Raw genomic sequence first — 18,607 nt, 5'->3', positions numbered from 1 at the left:
GGGCCTTTAAGGGGGAGGTCTTCTCTTCTCTGGGGATGGGACCGAGGTGGCTAGGCTGGATGTCGGCTTTATACTCCACTCCCTCAGCTAAGGTGGTTGCAAACGGGACGGAATCAAAGACATTCTCCCTGGGGAGGGGCACAAGGCAGGGATGTCCTCTTTCCCCCCCCCTAATATATGTGCTGGTCATGGAGCCCTGGGCGATTTCTGTTTGAAAAGACGAGGCAATCAATGGGGTACGGATAGGAGACTCGCATTGCAAGATCGGCCCGTTTGCCGATGACGCACTGCCCTATATCACAAGACCATCCCAGGCGGTGCCCCGGGTGCTGCAGCGTCTAGCAGGCTACGGAGAACTCTCCGGGTTTAAGGTGAATTTTGGGAAGTCGTGATGTTCATAGGGGGAAATCTGTCAGAGGCGTAGGTAGACTATGTGGGAGGGCTCCCCTTCCTGCTTCAGAGGGACGGGTTTCGATACCTGGGTTTTCAAGTGAAATGCAGCCACAACCACCTTTTCCCCCGCTCTGGTCTGAAGTCAAGAGGGATATAGAAAGATGGGCGAGATCGGGAATCTCATGGATGGCGCATCTTCCCTTGGTGAAAATGGTGATTCTCTCCAAGATCCTATTCTTGTTCCAAATGCTCCCCGTGCAGGTACCCAAGGCATTCCTAACGGAAATAAAACAAGTCCTCCTGAGATTTCTCTGGGCTGGCAAGAAACATAGGATCTCCTATGAGGTACTAACTAGACCCAAGGAAGACTGAGGTGTGGGGTTCCTGGACTTGGAGACATATTATAAGGCCTCCCAGTTGAGAGTGCTGATAGATCACTTCACCCAGAGGACGGAAAAGCAGTGGGTAGTGATGGATAACAAGGTTCTTGCATTACATTAGATGAGTGGCTATGGGTCCCCAGAGCGCGCATCTCTAGAGGGGTCCTGCACCACCCAGTGCTGGGGGTCTTGTGGTCAGTGTGGAGGGAAGGGGGTTATTATAGATGGCTTACAACCTGGGCTTCCCCTATTGAGTTGTATTTGCCCCCCCCCGTTCATAGACCAGGTAGCTGAGCCAGCCGCATTTCAACAATCGTACGAAGCCGGTCTCAGCAGGGCAGGCCAGCTCTGGGTGGAGGGGCTCCTTTATACCCCTGAAAGACCTGGAGGAAGCTATGGGGTTGGGCAGCCTCTCGCTGTTCCGTTATCTCCAGCTCAAAGGAGTTCTCACCGAACCCTCAAGGGGGGGGGGGGGGGGGACACCCTAAGGGAGGGACCTGACAGATTTTGAGAGACTACTCATCTCAACCCGGGGCTCCAAGGGAGTGATATCCCGCCTCTACAATCCTCCTCCTGTCCTGTCAGCTCCAAGGGATCCACCGCCAGTGCAGACACAATGAGTAAAGGACCTAGGTGGGAGGGGGGGCGGTAATTGACGATAAAAGATGGTCCAAATGTGCAGACAAGCCAACCGTTCAACGGCCTCGCTCCAATTCCGACATCAGGCTCTGAAGATACTGCACAGGTGGCAATATCCCCAGCATAGGATTGCGAGGATGAGGGTGGGATATAATCCGCACTGTTGGAAGTGTCGGATAGTAAAAGGTGACTATATACATTTGTGGTGGAGGTGCTCAGTGGTGCAGACATATTGGGGAGAGGTCTTATCCTGGATTTTAGGGGTCGATGGAGTGGGGAGGTCCCTGTGCCCTTGGCTCCTCCTCTTCGTAATTGATGTGGGGGATGACCACGAGGAAACCCATGGTCATATGTTGCGGGTCATGCTGGTGGCAGCTAGGTGTTGTCTGGCCCAGAAGTGGAAAAGTCCACGCATGCCAGGAGAAAAAGAATGGGTCACTAAAGTCCGGCCCATTTATGACATGGAGTTCTTAACACACCTTCGAACATTGAAGAACTGTGGCTCCCCTTTTTCGAAAAATATGGACGCCTGGCCTGAAGTGACAACATCACGCTTGGGGACCACCCCAAACACGAAAAGCCACCAGGAATTGTACTGTGCATAGATGATGTGCTACACAAGATATGTCTCACAGGGGAAACAGAGCCGATTCCAAGACTCCAGTGTGCAAGGAATTGATTGACATACCTTGAAATGTTTTCTGTGAGCTCCTTAGATGAACTAGATACCTGTGTTCGATCCATGGCTGTGGGTGGGAGTGCGGGGTGGGTTGGGAGAGGCTTACTGTTATAATTGTGCCAAGGAGAACAATGTCGATATATAACACATGATGTTATAACCTAAAATGCCAATAAACTATGATTTTCAAAAAAATGTAACTTATACCAACACATGAAGTAATAGCAGCAAGGTTACAAATTCCAAAGAAGGAGCAGATCTGCCATTTATGCACAATAGAAACACTGGAACATCATATCGTACAAGTTTAGATAAACCACTCGCACTTCGCGCACAGCCAATACTTTTGTGCAATGTCCTTTAAAGAGTTGTCCGAAATGTGTGTCCCAGCGTCTTATAATGTTGCTTGTGAGGTTTTGTATTTGCTGTACGCGAGGTGCGAGTGGTTTATCTAAACTTATTCTGTAAAGTGGCATAAGATTTTACCACATACCACTCGCCACGCAGCAGACACGCTCCATATCCATTGTCCCAGCGCGATATGACACAATGTACCCTTACGTACTTTATCATATCATAGAATGCCCACAATGACTCACCGATCGGCCTAAGCTCTTTAAAGGGGTTTTACATGATATGAATTCAGACCCATCTTTGCACTTTTGGATAAGGATTTTAGATGGGAAATAAATATCCCTAGCACTGGCAACTTACAAATTTGTTAATGAAATGTTTACTGTTATTTACGATAAAGTAAAGCAGATACTGTGAAGGGGTGTAATTGGGTGGTGTATATAATTTGTAGCATAAGTACAACTAATTGTAAAATGAAGTTAGGATTGGGAGAGAGATGTGGGCACTATTCTTATACGCTAGGATTGCACCGACAAAGTACTAGAAATCATGAAATTTCAAAATAAATATACAAAGAGCAAACGAATATATATATAGGTTGTAATTGTTTATTCGACTTTTAAGTCATCAGGTACAAAATACTTTAATTCGGATCTCAAATGTAATCAATTGATAAACACAATCCGTTGCTCAATACATTAAAATCTCATGCGATCCTGTGACAGTAACTAGGTTACAATGATCCAAAGAGCTAATAACTAAAAATCTGCAATCATTTTAAAATGTACAAAAAGTATCTAAGCACTGGTCTAAAAGAACAATTAATTTGGTAGTGGATGTTATCATTTTTGGGATTTGGCCAAGAATGCCTCCTTAGCCAAGCCCAGTGACAAAAAGTGCACCACATGCAAATTAAACATTGATTAACAAAAGCTCATGACATCAGCCGTTCTGCGAATGCTATGCCATATAAACAATGGTTTGAGATACTTCACATATATACATGAAGTGCAACAAGGATTTTTCTTCAGAATCGCAAAATCGGTCAACTAGCACCCGGCATGTTCACCCAACAGCTGGTACATTTCCGTACCTGCAGACGGTCAATGTGAAACTCCAAATAGAGGGCACCAGCAAATGTAGGACTTGTAATAGCAAGGTAACTTTAATAACCGGAACTGGCTTTGAGAGATAAATAATCAGGACCTTGGATCAAGGTAAGGCAGGAGCTTTCCATATTAGCCCTTTTGTAAGAAGAGATTGCCATCTTTACCGAGGACATAGATGATAAATTGGGTTTTACAACGATCCAGACGTTTTTCCTTTTAGAATGTGTGTACGGTTGTCGTATCTATTGATTAAATGGATGATGGGAGTATATTATGATTGATTTGTATTTTAGTTTTTAAAGTTGTGTACGGTCTGATTAATAAAACCAGAACAAAAATAAAGCATTCCTTATTTCAATTCCAGACCCCTTTGGCAGCACTATTCCGGATTCGATTTCCAGGAACCCTATCACCAGAGAGATATTCCTCTCAGAATATTACCTTTATATTCCCATTTCTTTCTTGAACACATATTAAGCATGCGATGCATAGTCTGAGCGTTAATGAATTTGCTTGGATGGATTTCTGTGGATTATGCCTTTAGAAAATGTGGTTCCCTTTGATGCATTTCTTATTGTATGCAGTGATGGCCATAGTGTCTCTTCCACCAATAGACAAATCCATCGGATAATTAGCCTCGATTACCTCTAAATCACAACCAAGATGCAACCATGGCTCCCAATTTTATTAAGGAGAGCTGCATTGGCCCTGTATTTGCTAATGCTGCTAGTGATGTAATACGGACGAATACATTCTGACATCGTTGCCTGTATGGAGCAGGACATTTGGGCAATCTTATTTCCATTTGGCAGAAAAGGTCCTCTCCTCGCCCCATTGCAACTAAAACGGTAGTGACAAGAAGCTGTTTAGGCACCATTAACAATATGATTGGACATATGCCCATCTGCCCCCAGCAGGCCAAGAAATGTGCATTCACCACCAGTCACTGGTTAGTGATAATTGACTCTTCGAGTAAGAAAGGGTGTATGTGCGCGATCTCCTTCACCAACAGGTTCATTTAATCGAAGCAGACTATGCTGCAGGCTTAGGCAGGCTATCAGAAAGGCAAACATTAAGTGCTTGTCTTCTTCAACATTGGAACCTGCAAGATTATGCAAACTAAGAACGCCAGCAACTACACAACAATCAAGCTCCTTGTAAATACAAATAATTACAGTTCGGTTAGATTAAAAACTAGAAGAATTTTCGTTATATGGTCATCTGTTATAAAAATCAACCATGATAGGCATGACTGACAAGCTCGAGGGGCTCCCTTAGCCCGACTACCCACCACCTTATTTTATATTTGTTAGTTTCTTTTTATTAATAACGTATTCAGTTTGCGCAAAACCTTTCACGTATACATTGGTAAGTGAAAAATCTTAACCAATGAGTACACTTAACCCAACTACCCACTAGCGGGTCCGCGCTTAAAACCTCTTGGTATTAAGCGTGTTATTAATAACATATCATATCTAACAGTGCAAAGATGCAGAACGCTCACCATTCACAGATCTTTCCTGGCTCCTTACAGAATAAACAGCGGTGTTGCGATTGCACGGCGTACAGTGCAGGGCCGCATCTAGACAAACTTCAAGGGGAATTAATGCTTCAAATGGTGTAGAAGGGCTACCTTCAGAGGTTGTGCTGGTGGTGCAAACTTACTTGTGAAGGGAAGGGTTCTCCCCCAAGGAATGTTTGTGGGCATAGTGTCAAGCAGCAGCAAATATTGCACTTTAAGTACATTGGGAAAATGGCATTGCCTGTAAACAAAAGGACAAAACGTGCACTTATTTGGTAAGTGCCAGCATGGCAATGTTGTGGTTGGCTTTGTCAGCTTCTAGTTCGTGGTGCGTATCCAGATGCATTGTGCAATAATTCAATTTAAGGTGGTGTAACACTGAGGTATTATTAGACAGTCAGAAGGGGGGCTTCAAACGACTACACATTGTGGGCCCTAAATGTGTGCTATGGCAGAGTAACCTGAAAGCTTAACATCACATAAAAACAAAAAGCCAAGGAACAATCTGGAGATGACATGTTTTGCACAGACAAAATATTTTTAACCAACTGAGCGTCCAAAGAGAAAAAAGTTGCCCCCAGTTATCGAGTGGTGTGCTTGGCAAGATATAATAACCACCAGGAAACAATTCTACCTCACACCAGAAGCGGCAACACATATTGGCACACAACTCCAGCACCAAAACAATACAGTATTATCTCCAAGTCCCTCTTTCTCGTCCCAGTTTTTACCTTGGACTACGCTCCATGCTCACAGGAACTTTCTTCAAGCTGACCTCTTCTGGCCCCTCTCCTTCCAGGAGGTATTACCGCCTACATTCTCACTCAATTCAGCATTTCTTTTGTTTCTGTGAGAAATGATGGATACTTTCTGTGCAGGACATGTGAAGGATCCTCACTGTGCAGGGCATGTGAAGGGCAATGGCTGGTGGCCCTGGCTCGGCGGCTCCACAGCAGTGCTTGGAGGCTACTGAGGTGCTAGGATGGCTGTCAGGCCCCCTGCAGGGCTGTGGCGTCCAGCAGATGGTGGCTGGTGTCCTCGGGCAAGCGGGGTGTGCCCGTTGGCCTCCTGACATGGTCAGCGTTTTGTCTTGGGGTTCCACGCCCCGCCCTGGGACTCCAGCAAGTGTGCCGTGGGGGGGGGCTTGAGTCTTTCCCTGCTTGGCAACCGTGCCTCCTAGTGCCTTACGGCTCCTGTTTCACAGAGGCAAAGCAGGGCCACCTCCTTTGGTCCTTGGCGGGGTTTCCTGGGGTATGGGTGCACGCTGGGAGCCCTGCCTCTCCCGTTCGCGCCTCTGAGGTAGGCAGAGCCACGAACGGCCTCTGCCTACCTCAGAAGAGGAGATGCCAAATCCTCATGCTTTCTCTTAGCAGCACGCTGCTAAGAGAAAGCATGAGGATTTGGCATCTCCTCTTCCTCCCGGGTGGCTAAGAGAAGGGAGGTGACTGCTCCTAGGGTTTCCAGGAGGGACTTTAAGGCACTGTTTAATTCCTGGCCAGCCGTGCAGCGGGGCTTGGAGGGTTAAAGACTGTCCCTGTTTTTCTAGAAAGTTGCTGGGTCCTCTTTCTTCTGACGATTAGGCCACCGAAAAGTACTTAGACCGGGACGAGGTCCAGCTGGTAATGGACCAGATGTACTTGTCTATGGAGTTTCAAGAGCCGTCGGTGGTGGAGCGGGCTTCTGAGCTGAATAAGCATTCTCCCAAGCTGGGTCTTCCTTTGATTACGGATGTTCAGGATAAGATCCCGCGGGAGTGTACACGGTTGGAGCAGATCTCCAGGCCCCGGTTTATGGCTAAATTGTATCCCCTCGGGGTGAGGAATCCTGTCTGCCAGCCACGGTGGAGGTGGATGACATTCTGGCTAGCCTGGTGAGCCATTCATCAATGTTGGCTGAAGAAGCGGCTGTCAGAGACCCGGTGGACAGGAAGGTGGATTCCACGCTGAAGAAATTCTATGTGGGGTCTCATCTGGCTTTGCAGTCCAACACCTATGGCCCCTATGCCACCGACACTGTTTTGGCTGGCTTTCGGAAAATTTCTGCAGTCTCTGGAAGACGGCTCTGACTGTTCCCAGCCCCTGTCAGACACGCAGAGGCAGACAGAATTCCTTCTGAACCTTTCCTTTTGTTATGATGGTGTGTGCCGGACGGCTATGGCCAGGGGTGCCAACATCCCTGGGATTGGATGGCAGAGGGGCCCCATAAGCCTGCTAGATGGAAGCTTCCATTTGAGGGTACGAAGTTGTTTGGAGACACTCTTGAGTCTAAAGTTCAGCAGGTCCTTAAAGCGGATAAGCATGCGAACAAATTGAGGAAGAAGGGTGCGCATGCGTCTACCGGGGGTTTGAGCCTCCCACAAGTCTTATGTTCCTCGTCCCCAGACTATCATAAGAAGTAGGATTTCAGGGGTCCTTTCCATCGTCCCAGAAGTCCTGACTCCAACTGTTGACCGGTAGGAGGGAGTTTGTTTCTCTTTTCTCAGATCTGGGACCTCTAGGCCTCTGACGCCTGGGCTTGTTACACGGTTCACGTGGGGTACCGGCTGGACTGTTTCTCCTCCTCCAGAGTCCGTGTCCAGGTGGACTCCTCTGCCCAGGGATGATTATCGCTCTATGGCCTTGCGCATTGCCCTCCAGGACCTTCTTCGGAAGCAAGTCACTGACCCAGTGCCCATGGGCCAGAGGGAGACCGTTTCTATGCCACAGTGTTTCTGGTCCCCAAGCCAGAGGGTCTCTCCTTCCGGCTCATCCACAAATCGACGGGGCCTGAATGCTTTTGTTCTCAACACTGCGCTTCAAGATGGAGACGCTGCAGTCCATCATCCTGGCTGTGTCATGGGGAGATTGGTTGGTTCCCCTCGACCTACAGGACGCATATTACCATGTCCCGATCTTCCAGAGTCATCAGCGCTTCCTCTGGTTCGCTGTGGGGCCAGAGCATTTTCAATTCTGCGTTCTGCCCTTCGGTCTCAAATCTGCTCTGCGAGACTTCATGAAGTTATTGGATCCTGTGGTGGTGTCCTTGCACCTGGCCGGGATTCAAGGGTACCACTACTTGGACTATTGGATGATTAAGGGCAGGTCTCAGCTCCAGGTGTTGACCATCTTGGAGATGTCTTCTGGAACCTGGTCTGGGTTTTTTTGTGCTTAATCTCCCTAAATCATGCATGCTTGTCCCCCTCTCAGACTTTCAGTTCATCAGTGTCCAATTCTGCACTCGGGAGGGGATGGTCCGGCTTCCGCTGGATAGGGCCTCCCGGCTCGTCGCTCCTGAAGGATATTTTGCACAAGGACTGGGCTAAGGCCAGGGAGCTGTTGTGTCTCCAGGGTCACATGGCTTCCAAAGTCTTTGTGGTCCTCTGGACACGGATCCATTTAAGACCATTGGTCGTTGGTTCATCACCTGCTGTCCCATTGGTGCCCAGGGTCCCTTCAGTACGACTCTGAACACGGTCACATCTCCCCTTCGGAAGTCTCTTCGCTGGTGGTTGGACAGGTCTCATCTGCGGAGGGGTGTGTCTTGGTCCCCGTCCTTGCCGATCATTCATACCACTGAACCAGTGGCATGGGATGGGATGGGGTGGCCACTCTCCAGAACTTGTTTCATCAGAAGATGTGGTCTCTTCAGGAAAAGGGGCGGTCCTCCAATTCGAATGAGTTGGCTGCTATTCTGAAGGCTTTGGTGGTCTTCAGGCCTTCGATCCAGGGGAGGAATGTTCTGGTTCGGACTAACAATACTGCAGCCCTGATTTACATCAACCATCAGGGGGTTACAGGGTCCCGCTCCCTGGAGGATCCGGCTTTGACCATCGGGCCGACGCTTGCCTGGTCTCCTTGCGTGTGGTCCATATCAACGGGGTGGACAATGTGACTGCGGACCAGCTCAGCAGGATGTTTCTGGTCTCTGGGAGATGTCCCTTTGTCCTGTTTTTGCTGAGGTGAGTCAGCGGGTTGGGCGTCCCTGGTTGGACCTCTTTGCCTCCCACTGCAACACTCAGCTTCCCCGGTTTTGTTCACGGACTCTGTCCCGGGGGGCCTGTGGGGTGGATGATCCTTCCTTATCCTGGCCACCACCGCTTCTTTATGCCTTTCCGCCGGTTCCCTCACTTCCGAGGGTCATCAGCAGGATCAGGGTATCTCCGAGTAGTTTGTCCTGGTGGTCCCTTACTGGCTTCGGGTGGTGGGGGAATGGGGGTTCCCAGAGTCTGACCTTCTCCTCTGTTAGGTGGGGCATGGAAACAGAGGAGTGGTCTGCAGGCATTAGGCCTTTCGGCTGCTATGGCTGGAACTGTCCAGAGTCTTACAATCATCATTGGATTAATTGGTGTTCCCCGAGGGGTGCCCAAACGCTGGTCTATGGTCTCCCAGACATTTTGCAATTTCTTCATGAGGGGTCTGAGAAGAGGTTGACGGTCTCTCCTCTCTGTTCTCAGTGGGCGGGCATTTCGGGTTTCCTGGTCCCCTCCAGCAGGGTGTTTGGGGGGGCTACGGTCTCAAGGGTGTTTAAAGTGGCAGTGGATTCTCGTCCTTTGTGCCCGGTTTGGAACCCCCTTGAGGCCTTCCTTTGGTCCTGCCTATGTTGCAGAGGGTCCCCTTTGAGCCACTGAAGGGTGTTGAGCTGAAGTAGTTGACGCTGAAGACTAACTTTTTAACTGCAGTTACTTCTGCTGACCCTCTTGTGTGTGCCTCAGTTTCTGGTGGTCCAAGAGGCGGCTCTGGTCCTGCGGTGTGACCTTTTGCGCCTAGTCTCCTTGCAGTTCCTTTGGTCTCAGGTGGTGGTTCTTCCAGCTTTCTTTCCTGATCCGTCCTCTCCTGAGGAGGCAGAGGCTTGGCATTGTCTGGATGTCAAGCAGGCGGTCTTACAGTATATTTCCCAGACAGGGTCCTTTTGTCTCACTGATCATTTCTTGATCACCTTCGGGGGCTGCGGCCGCCCGGCTTCTACTCCAACTCTCTGCTAGTGGATTAAGTCTTTGATTCTGCAAGCCTAGGAGTCTCCGGGCCTTTGCCCAGCGGGGCAAGTCCAGGGTCTGTCCACTAGTGGAGTGGCCGCCTCCTGGGTTAGCTTGCAGGTGGGGCTTTTGCTGGACTGCCACCTGGGCAACTCCCAAGACCTTCATTAGACATTCCCAGCTCAACATGAAGGGGCCCAGTCCTGAGTTTTGGGGGCTGTGTCTGGTTCAAGTGGTGGGAGGGGCTTGATTCACCTGCCTCCTTTCTTCTGTAACTTGAATAAATTGGTTTGGGTTGGTTTTGCATTACCCTTGGGGCCTGTGTCTTTTGTGGTGGGCATGAGCATCCTGCCGGTTTCTGCTTTGGTACAACTCAAAGGTAAGTACTGGGACGAGGAACGTGGAGGTAAAGTTCGGATGACTTAACTGTAACCGTAATCACTCACAGTCCTAGTCCTCCTCATCCCAGTATGGTCTTCCCTTCCCTCCTGTAGGGAGATGGTGCCCATGACGTGGCTTTGGATTTACTGCCGTGTTGTGGGTATGCATACATGCCAACATTCCGACGCACCTGGGTGGGAGATTTTTTGGAGAGAAATCAGGTGACATAATTTTCTCCATAGGAAAGCATTGGCGCTGGAATTATTTTAGGCGAGAGAACGTGAAAAAAAACAATTTTTTTCTATGAAAAGGCAGGAGTTTCCCCACCTAAATCTGGTGGGTTGGCATGTATGGGTATGTACGAGGTTACACCTTCTGAGAGGGGCCAGCTTGAAGAAAGAGATCCTGCAAGCACAGAGTGTAATCACAGGTAAGTACTGGGAAGTGGAAGAGTAGGACTACGAGTAATGAAGATTACCAGTAAGTAATCCGAGCATTCTTAAACATGCCAATAAAGTGTTTATCCTCCCAGTCACTCCAACCACCTGGCCCACGCGCCCCGACCCCCGCCTTTCCCACCCTACCCCTCCCCCCCCCCCCCTGCAAACTTCTGACAGCCAGACTGGAACTTGTAATAACTCAATTACGTTGTCTTATTCATTGGTGGCAGACTGAAAAGCCAGGAAGTAGTTTACACATTAAATTTCAAATGCGGAAATGTTTTTGGAAATTGGAAGTGTGACTTCCTCTCCCAAATTACTTAAATTAGAATAGTGATAAACTGAGGGTCAGAGATTACAAAATATTATCTGGCATGGCATCAGTGTCTGAAGTTTCACTTGGGACATGGGGCCTTTTGGCAGCTATACTTTTCTCAGGTGCATCCTACTCCAAATGACTTCGTGGTCCACCGCTACCTCCGTTATTTACACACGTATTCACAGTGCGGCTTTAGGGGTTCCAATCTTATTACTCACGCTTTCTTTCTATCTTGGAACTGCCCCGATTACTGCCGCCTATGTCCCCACTAGCAAGCGGTGCGTAAGTATGATAAATACCAATGACATGCCCACTACAAAACTGCCCTCGCTCACCTTGCAGGAAGCACGCAACATTTGATGCTGGAGCATTCAAAGACGATTCCAGCAGCCACCTAGCATGGAGAGCGCCAAGCACGCGCATTCCAAAACCACCAATGACAGGGAGCTGGGCTTACGCGGCCAATCCACACTTCAAACCATCTCACCAATCACAGCAGACCAAAGTTCAGTGGCCAATCCCCGCATCAAATCGACGCCCCAATCACAGCACTATAGGCCGCCAGCCAATGGGGGGAAAAAATCGATCTTTCCCACCAATTACTGAGACGTCTGAAACAACCTCATTTGGTTTGGTACCGCCCTATTATTAAAGGAACTTTAAATCTGCTATACGGTATAGTCTATACGCACCAGCATTTTGGTAGTTGGAAACCGTGCAAGTAAATTCGAGTTCTAGAGGATTTACCGCCACAGACGTTGTTTTGGGAAGTATTTTGCCAATTAAAGCAGTGATAAGGGCTACAAGGATTTTTCTTTGCATTATTTTTATGAAAGAAGAAAATGTCGTTTTTCCACGGATACCCGTGTCTAATTTAACAAAAGTAGCCGTGCTAAGAGAACGATGTGTGCACTGGAATTCTCGATATAGCATTGCCTATTCGTTTAATGCGTGGGCTTGCTGAGTAACAAGTGGATGTTTTGATAGAAGAATCATGCTGGCCACAGACGTAAACAATGTGCTAGGCTGCCGACTCCATTCAAAGATGGCTGCCTTATTTTTAGTTCTCGAGGTCTTCGATTTACACGCACATTCTTCTTTCTCTTTCTACAGATGGCCGGGGGGTAAGCCCCAGACATGTGAGGGCCTCTTTAGAATGTCAGACAGTGTTTACATGAAGCGCTGATAAGGCCCTCAACGCCGGAAGGGCTCCAAACGAATAAGCTATGTTATTGGGGAGGCTGAGAGTGGTTTGTAGATCGCTTGCATGCGAGTACAGGCCTATTCTGGAGAAGTGTGCAACTGTCACGGAATGCGGTGTCTCCACAGCCGTCGTCCCTGACCAGGGAATGAAAACGAGTTCTCCCTTCATTACGAGTTCTAGCACTGGCGCATTGGAACTTAAAACCCCCTCTCTGTGTACAGGCAATCGACTTCCTTCTAGTCGTCGTTATGTCTCTAACGGTAGGTCTGACACTGGGTGTTGGTGGCTGAAAAAGCAATGGCCAGACTCAAAGTACAGACTCCAAACCAAGCATCACAATTGCTCTGGCACCAATAACATCTATGGCACTGGGATCTGGAATATGGATAGCAACCCTCTATGCACTGGTAATTGCCTCGCAGCCAATGATCACAGTCTCCCTGTCAATGTCTCGCAGAGGCTGACAACCGCTTCTCTGTGCACAGACAACGGACTCCGAACCAAGCGCCACTATCTCCCCAAAGCCTTACGTGAAGGTGGTGGCTTGCGACTGAGCAGAAAACCAAAATACACCAAAGACGGACTCCCAACTAACCATCAGTATCTGCCAGGAGCACACCAGTGCGTCCGTTCTTTCAAAGCTGTGATCAGTCACGAACAATGCCCAGCATTTACCTTCAATCAAATGAGTTATTCTATAAGGAAAGGCTCCAAAGCAACTTGCTGTGGGTCACAGACCGAGGGAACATGCTGGAAATGTCAAAAGCATGTGTTTATCGATGTCTTTTTCTGCCCCTCTTGCAGTGCCATTCAGCCACCAGATCCAAATAAGGATTACTTTCAGATTATGAACAGGTGAGAGATGGCGTACTTGCATTTAGCAAACTGTAACTTTTGGTTTTATTAAAGCTTTAAGGTAGCTCAAAAATGTTCAATTAGCAGTTGCCCCCATTTGACATTGAAATGCTACTGCAGCTTGAACTATCGATTGGAATACATTGCAGCACGTATCCTGTAACATTTGGGAGAAGCAAGGTCGATTCTTACATGTCCCAGCAAGCAATGGGGGCAACCCAAATACAAAAGATAATGCGACAAGTTGATAACCGGCCCATATTTATGCACTTTTAAGTTGAATAATAACTATATCCTTCTACGATTGCTGTGCCTTCTTATCTTCGATTATGTCGAGGTGCTGCATACTGTTTATCCAGTGTTTTAATGTCAATGCCTGGACAAGGTCCCTGCAAAGGATCATGATTTTATTTGATTTCAAACTCGAATATCTGCTCAAGCTAGAAATAGCAAAAATATTGTCTATACCGAGAGCATGGATTTGCGCTGATAAAACAATTACTCATTTCACTTTCCCAGCACAAGCATCCCCTCATGCTAGAATGTGTTGCATAAGCAGGTTATTTGCACTAGAAATAACATTTCCGCTCTTGCCCATGCAAAACATATAAAAGGCTTTTTTTCTATTTTTAGCTCTGACATTTTTGCATTTTGTGGCAGGGTATCCACCGGTGCTGGAAATATTTGTTTTCTATATCTAACTGGAAGTCAGCACATGCACCACGCTGCAGGGCTAAAAAGTAAGGACAGATAAGGGAAGGGTGGCTAGCAGGGAATGTTATAATGGTTCATTCCCTCTACGAGTGACCCACAAATATGTGTATGGACTGGATTTTTAAGGCAAGAACTCTGAATATGTGTGACGTGGTTATAACCCTCCTAACCATAGTCTCATCATTTCATGTTTCCACACAGATTTCGAATTCGGACTCGGCAAGTCCCTCCCATCACCAAACATTGAAGTATTATTTAATTAACTTATCTGTCTGACAAGAGAGCAATGGCTAGGAATGTTTCATGAGTGCGCTAAGGGGCAATTCAGCCTATTGAATGTACTGTATAAGCAGTTGTCAGTATTATTGTAAATGGTTAAACCATGTGTGAGTGTTTTAAGAAAATCACTTCTAGGTGGCACCAATTTTGGTAGCTAAGGAAACTAAGACCAAGGAGTGTGAAGTGATTTGCCCAGGTCTAGTTGTAATTCGAGCCCATGTTTCGGTTTCTTGTTTACTTTTTTGCAATTTAAGCACTGATATATATCTTATGCCATCCAGTCTTTGTGCACGAACATATAATGCTGTATATCCTTTATCCAATGAAGTTACATTAGGCAAATCAACCTAAAATATATACGTATTCTTTATAGAAACTTGTTGGAAACCTATGGAAGAGTCACCCCACAATCTGGACGGACTCACAAACATTCTCCATTTCCATTGGAGCATTTGGAGCAAAGATGGAGCTGGAAGGAGAACCCTGAACACTTTCCCTACATAAAAGGCCGGGCGTGGAAGTGGTCTTTTAGTGGTCCACTTCGGCTACGTGGGCCTAACCATGAGCAAACACTGGGGGTTTCTGGGCAGCATCGTAAGTATGTTCCCTGAAGTTGGTTTGGTTTACCCTGCAATACCGGTGAGTGTTTATTCCAAACGAGGGTTCTTACTAACTGGATCGCTTACACTTCCGTTAGTCTCCCAAGGCTCCCATCCTTCGATTTACCGCATAGACTGATCTAAATGAACACTTACTCGCTAAGGAGCACAGATCGTCCTTGCCACAGTTCCAACCTGGCGTGCAAAGGAGGGGCAGCTGGATGTTTGGAAAGATCGGGTATTGCACCGACTCCCTCATAGAGTCCCCCCCATTTCCTCATTGACTCATAAAGCGCTATTAAACTTACCTTGTCTCAATATTAATACCGATCTCAACACAGGCGCTCTACAGGCAATTCAAGACGTGAACATTTTGAAAGGTGATGGTGTATCACCCAAACCAACAGCCACAATATCTGAAGTTCATCCCGTTTCTTTTTCCCCAGGGCATCAATCAACAACTGATGCAAAACATTTGCAATCACTGTCATTAAAGGAATGGTTCGGTCAACATTTTTTATTGCCCCTACGGGTCGGCCATGTGTTTTTAAGCCTAAGGCCTAAGTCGCTCGATTTTAGAAAAATTTCCTATGGACCTTACCCGAATTTTCATCCATTAAACGCACACGAAAACGGGCATCAGGGAGCTGCTATTTTGTGATAATCCTATCTTTTCCCCCATCGCCCTGGCTGACCTGCTTTTGCGGCACTAAATCATATCCCCTGCCCCTGAGCCTGACATTATCAAAACATTCATATTCCCCGCCTCTCTCCATGACGTTTCTGTGCTGCGTAGGCAAACGCGCCCGGTCGTCTTCTACGCGACTTCACACAGAACCCGGAAACCAACACAGATCAACTCCCAACACAGTGCGTCACAATTCGGAATATGAAACTGTACTTTAAAATCAAACAGCAACACGGTACATTTGGTAAAGTACATTTATTTGACATTAAATGTTTATAGAATATTCAGCAATTGCCATATGAACTCCGAAAGCCATTTATTTTCTTTTATCTCTATCCGCAAATCCGTAAAAGTTTATCGTGAGTCACGCGCTGTTCCTTTATGGTACACAGGGTGTTGGTTTTCGTTAAAAGAAGCACTTTTGTCGCACGTTGAACCGCAAGGCTGTTCCATCAAGTAGGCACTAGGCCAGCGTAAAGGTTGATATGTTGCTTCTAGCCGCCAGTACCGCGTAAGGGCATATGGGCCCTTGGCGATCGTCCCATAAAATCATCACAATTGTGCAGATGTTTACATTAAGCTGCAGCTGGCGGTTAAAAAAACCATCTGCCGGTGTCTGAAACTGGTGGCAGTAACAAAAGGGAAGGATATACCTGTTTTGAAAACATAAAATGTATAATTAGTCTCGCCAGCCGATCTTTATTAATATTATTCATTTTATTTATTACGGCCGAGCTGAAACTATTTGCTTTCAAGGATAGTGCAATGGAGTATGTTCGTCTCTAAAATCAATGCGAAAAGTAACGAAATAAATCGAGGTTATCACACAATGAGAAACGACTGTTTGTCTACATGCGTGTGGAATGTGGACCTGCATGCCCATGTGCCCGCTACAAGGACGATCCCACAAACGTTTTCCAAGCTCTTCATTCATTCATTTATTCATTCATCCATTCTTTAATTCTTCATTCCGGTATAAAAGCGTCTAAAGAGTTACTTACATTATATTTGCAATTTCCATTGTGTCTCTGCGGAATGCAGTCCGTAAATCCCACCATGCTCTTGACAATGATTTTTCGTATACTGAACTAACATGAAACTCGGTCTAGTTTCAGAATTTTCTGCCTTCTCGTCTCTTAAGTTATTGCACCCCCACCCCTTCAAATGAAGTTCTTTTGGCATGGTCCCTGTCTCTCAAGGTCAAAAAACAATAGAACCTTATACTGCCAGTGCGAGCTGTGGGCCTCTTCAGGGCGCGAGCTGAAAATCAAAGCCGCTCACATTCACTAGAAATGAGCATACATTCTTTCTTTGCAACATCCCGTAGTAAAGCCATCTGTGAGAACTTGAAGTTTCGAATCCATCTATATACTGCACCTCAATGTGCAAATGCGAACTGGCTTCTCTCTCATCTGCAACGGCTCGCTTGGTGCGTTCTAAGGCCCCCAATTTTGTCCTCGTTCTCTGCGAGCTTTGAAGCCCCAAAGAACCATAACTATTGAGACTTTTAATTTTTTGGGGAAGGTCAGGGAAAGTATAAAGTACCAGAGGAGTTGAGTTGAAAGTGAGATTTATTGTTTGTTTTATTTGCAATACGCAAGCCTCCCCTCGGTTAACAGTGCGCAGCATTTACAAGAGATTGCGAAAATTAGTTACATCAACAAAAATATATACATACACATATAGACAAGGTCAGCAATATGAGGTGAATAGAGAGAGAATTCAAAGATGACACCCAGGTTGTTCGGCACCCAGGATGGTGAAGGTAGGGGTTAGGGTTAGCGTACTTTGTATGCACACTGTACAATAACATTTATTTACAAAAAGACAATCGTATTACAATTATTTAAACCGGGATTTGTACTTCACAACCAGCTCTCCTTTGGGTGGACATGGCACAGTGGCAATGTTGGGTGGCAATGGATCAGTGCTCTGCACAGAAACGTTCAAAATTCCATATCTGTGCTTCTCTAATACAGCAACAATAAGGCTTTAAGGCTTTTGACAAAGTCAAACTCCATTTCCTCATAGACTGGTTTGATCACCCATTGCTTACTTCTTTTTGAAAAGGCCTTAGTGTAGCGAGGCATCCTTACATTACCCTTATTCCTAGATTGTTCACAGCCGAGATTCTCGTTATGGGCCAAGACCTCTAGTAGAGTCCTGTCTCATGCCCTGTATGCTGAAATGCAAGCGCTTTGGCCTGTACTTTAGGCACATATTGTGGAACACCGCCAAACCTCCTGTGTGACAGAATTCTGTCAGTCCCCTCAAATCTCTTGATAGAGCTTTATCGAAAACAATCCTCTCAATGGCTTTGTGTGTCGGTGAAGATGGATTCAACCAATTCTTCTTCCGTGCCTCTACTGGGGACAAAGGGCCATGTTCACATTGGTGAAAATGTAGGTTTTCTGACCAGCGGTGCACGTTGGTACAGTGGTGCATCAGTGACCGCCATTTTTCAAGTAGTATTTCCACTGAACCTTCACAAGTTTTGGAGCTCCACCAAAGATGGTTGCTGATAGACTGGGACCACTCTGAAATACTTTCCAAACCTTTTTTTTTTCCCTGCAGCCAAGATTTTCTTATTGATTGATTTAGCAAGATGCCATATGTCAAATTGATGCTTAATATGTGGGAACTGCTCTCTCGTTGTCTTGGCAATTGAAATGTGTCTGTCCGTGGCTATGAGGTCGATGTGCATTCCCCTCGATTGCAGATATTCCACTGATTTTATAAATCCTAGTTTCTCCATGGCCACTGAGGATGTACATTGTGTTACCTGCACGACCACCGACCTCACAATTTTCTTACTATCCATGTCCTGAAAGTGGTAGGTGCAGTACTTGGCAGAAAATCCAGGGCTGTTGCATTGTCCATCGCCGGCTAGCCTGAAACGTTTGCCTTCGAATGTACTTGCTAGAGACAATTGTTCAATTTTCCAAGCATCACTAATGGCCGGAAACAGATAATCACGTTGGTATTTGTAGTACTGTGTTTTTTAAATGAAATGGAGAGGCATCAGCTTCACCTCACTGATGATCCCCAACAAGGGTGAAACACGTGTATGGGGTTGCTGGTGGTACTCTCGTTCAGATTGG

The 18,607-nt window shown here is 46.8% G+C and overlaps 2 protein-coding genes across 2 annotated transcripts in view; one reads left to right on the top strand and one right to left on the bottom strand.

Annotated features, from left to right (window-relative positions):
• Positions 1-11,647, bottom strand: part of CHEK2 (checkpoint kinase 2) — an 816,762-nt gene extending 805,115 nt beyond the window's left edge. Inside the window, exon 1 of the mRNA XM_069619359.1 lies at positions 11,503-11,647. The gene's annotated coding sequence lies outside the window, so the exon portion shown is untranslated. The remainder of the gene's footprint in view (positions 1-11,502) is intronic.
• Positions 11,648-11,744: 97 nt separating this feature from the next.
• The window catches only part of HSCB (HscB mitochondrial iron-sulfur cluster cochaperone), a 170,599-nt gene continuing 163,736 nt past the window's right edge, over positions 11,745-18,607 (top strand). The window contains exon 1 of the mRNA XM_069619358.1: positions 11,745-13,226. Within this exon, the coding sequence (XP_069475459.1) occupies positions 12,394-13,226 (833 nt within the window). The 5' untranslated portion in view covers positions 11,745-12,393. The remainder of the gene's footprint in view (positions 13,227-18,607) is intronic.

Source organism: Ambystoma mexicanum, chromosome 10, assembly GCF_040938575.1.
Source record: "Ambystoma mexicanum isolate Mex_15411 chromosome 10, UKY_AmexF1_1, whole genome shotgun sequence".
In the NCBI taxonomy this organism is placed as follows: Eukaryota; Metazoa; Chordata; class Amphibia; order Caudata; family Ambystomatidae; genus Ambystoma; species Ambystoma mexicanum.
Note: the sequence above shows the minus strand (reverse complement) of the source record. Positions and strands in the feature narration are given on the sequence as shown.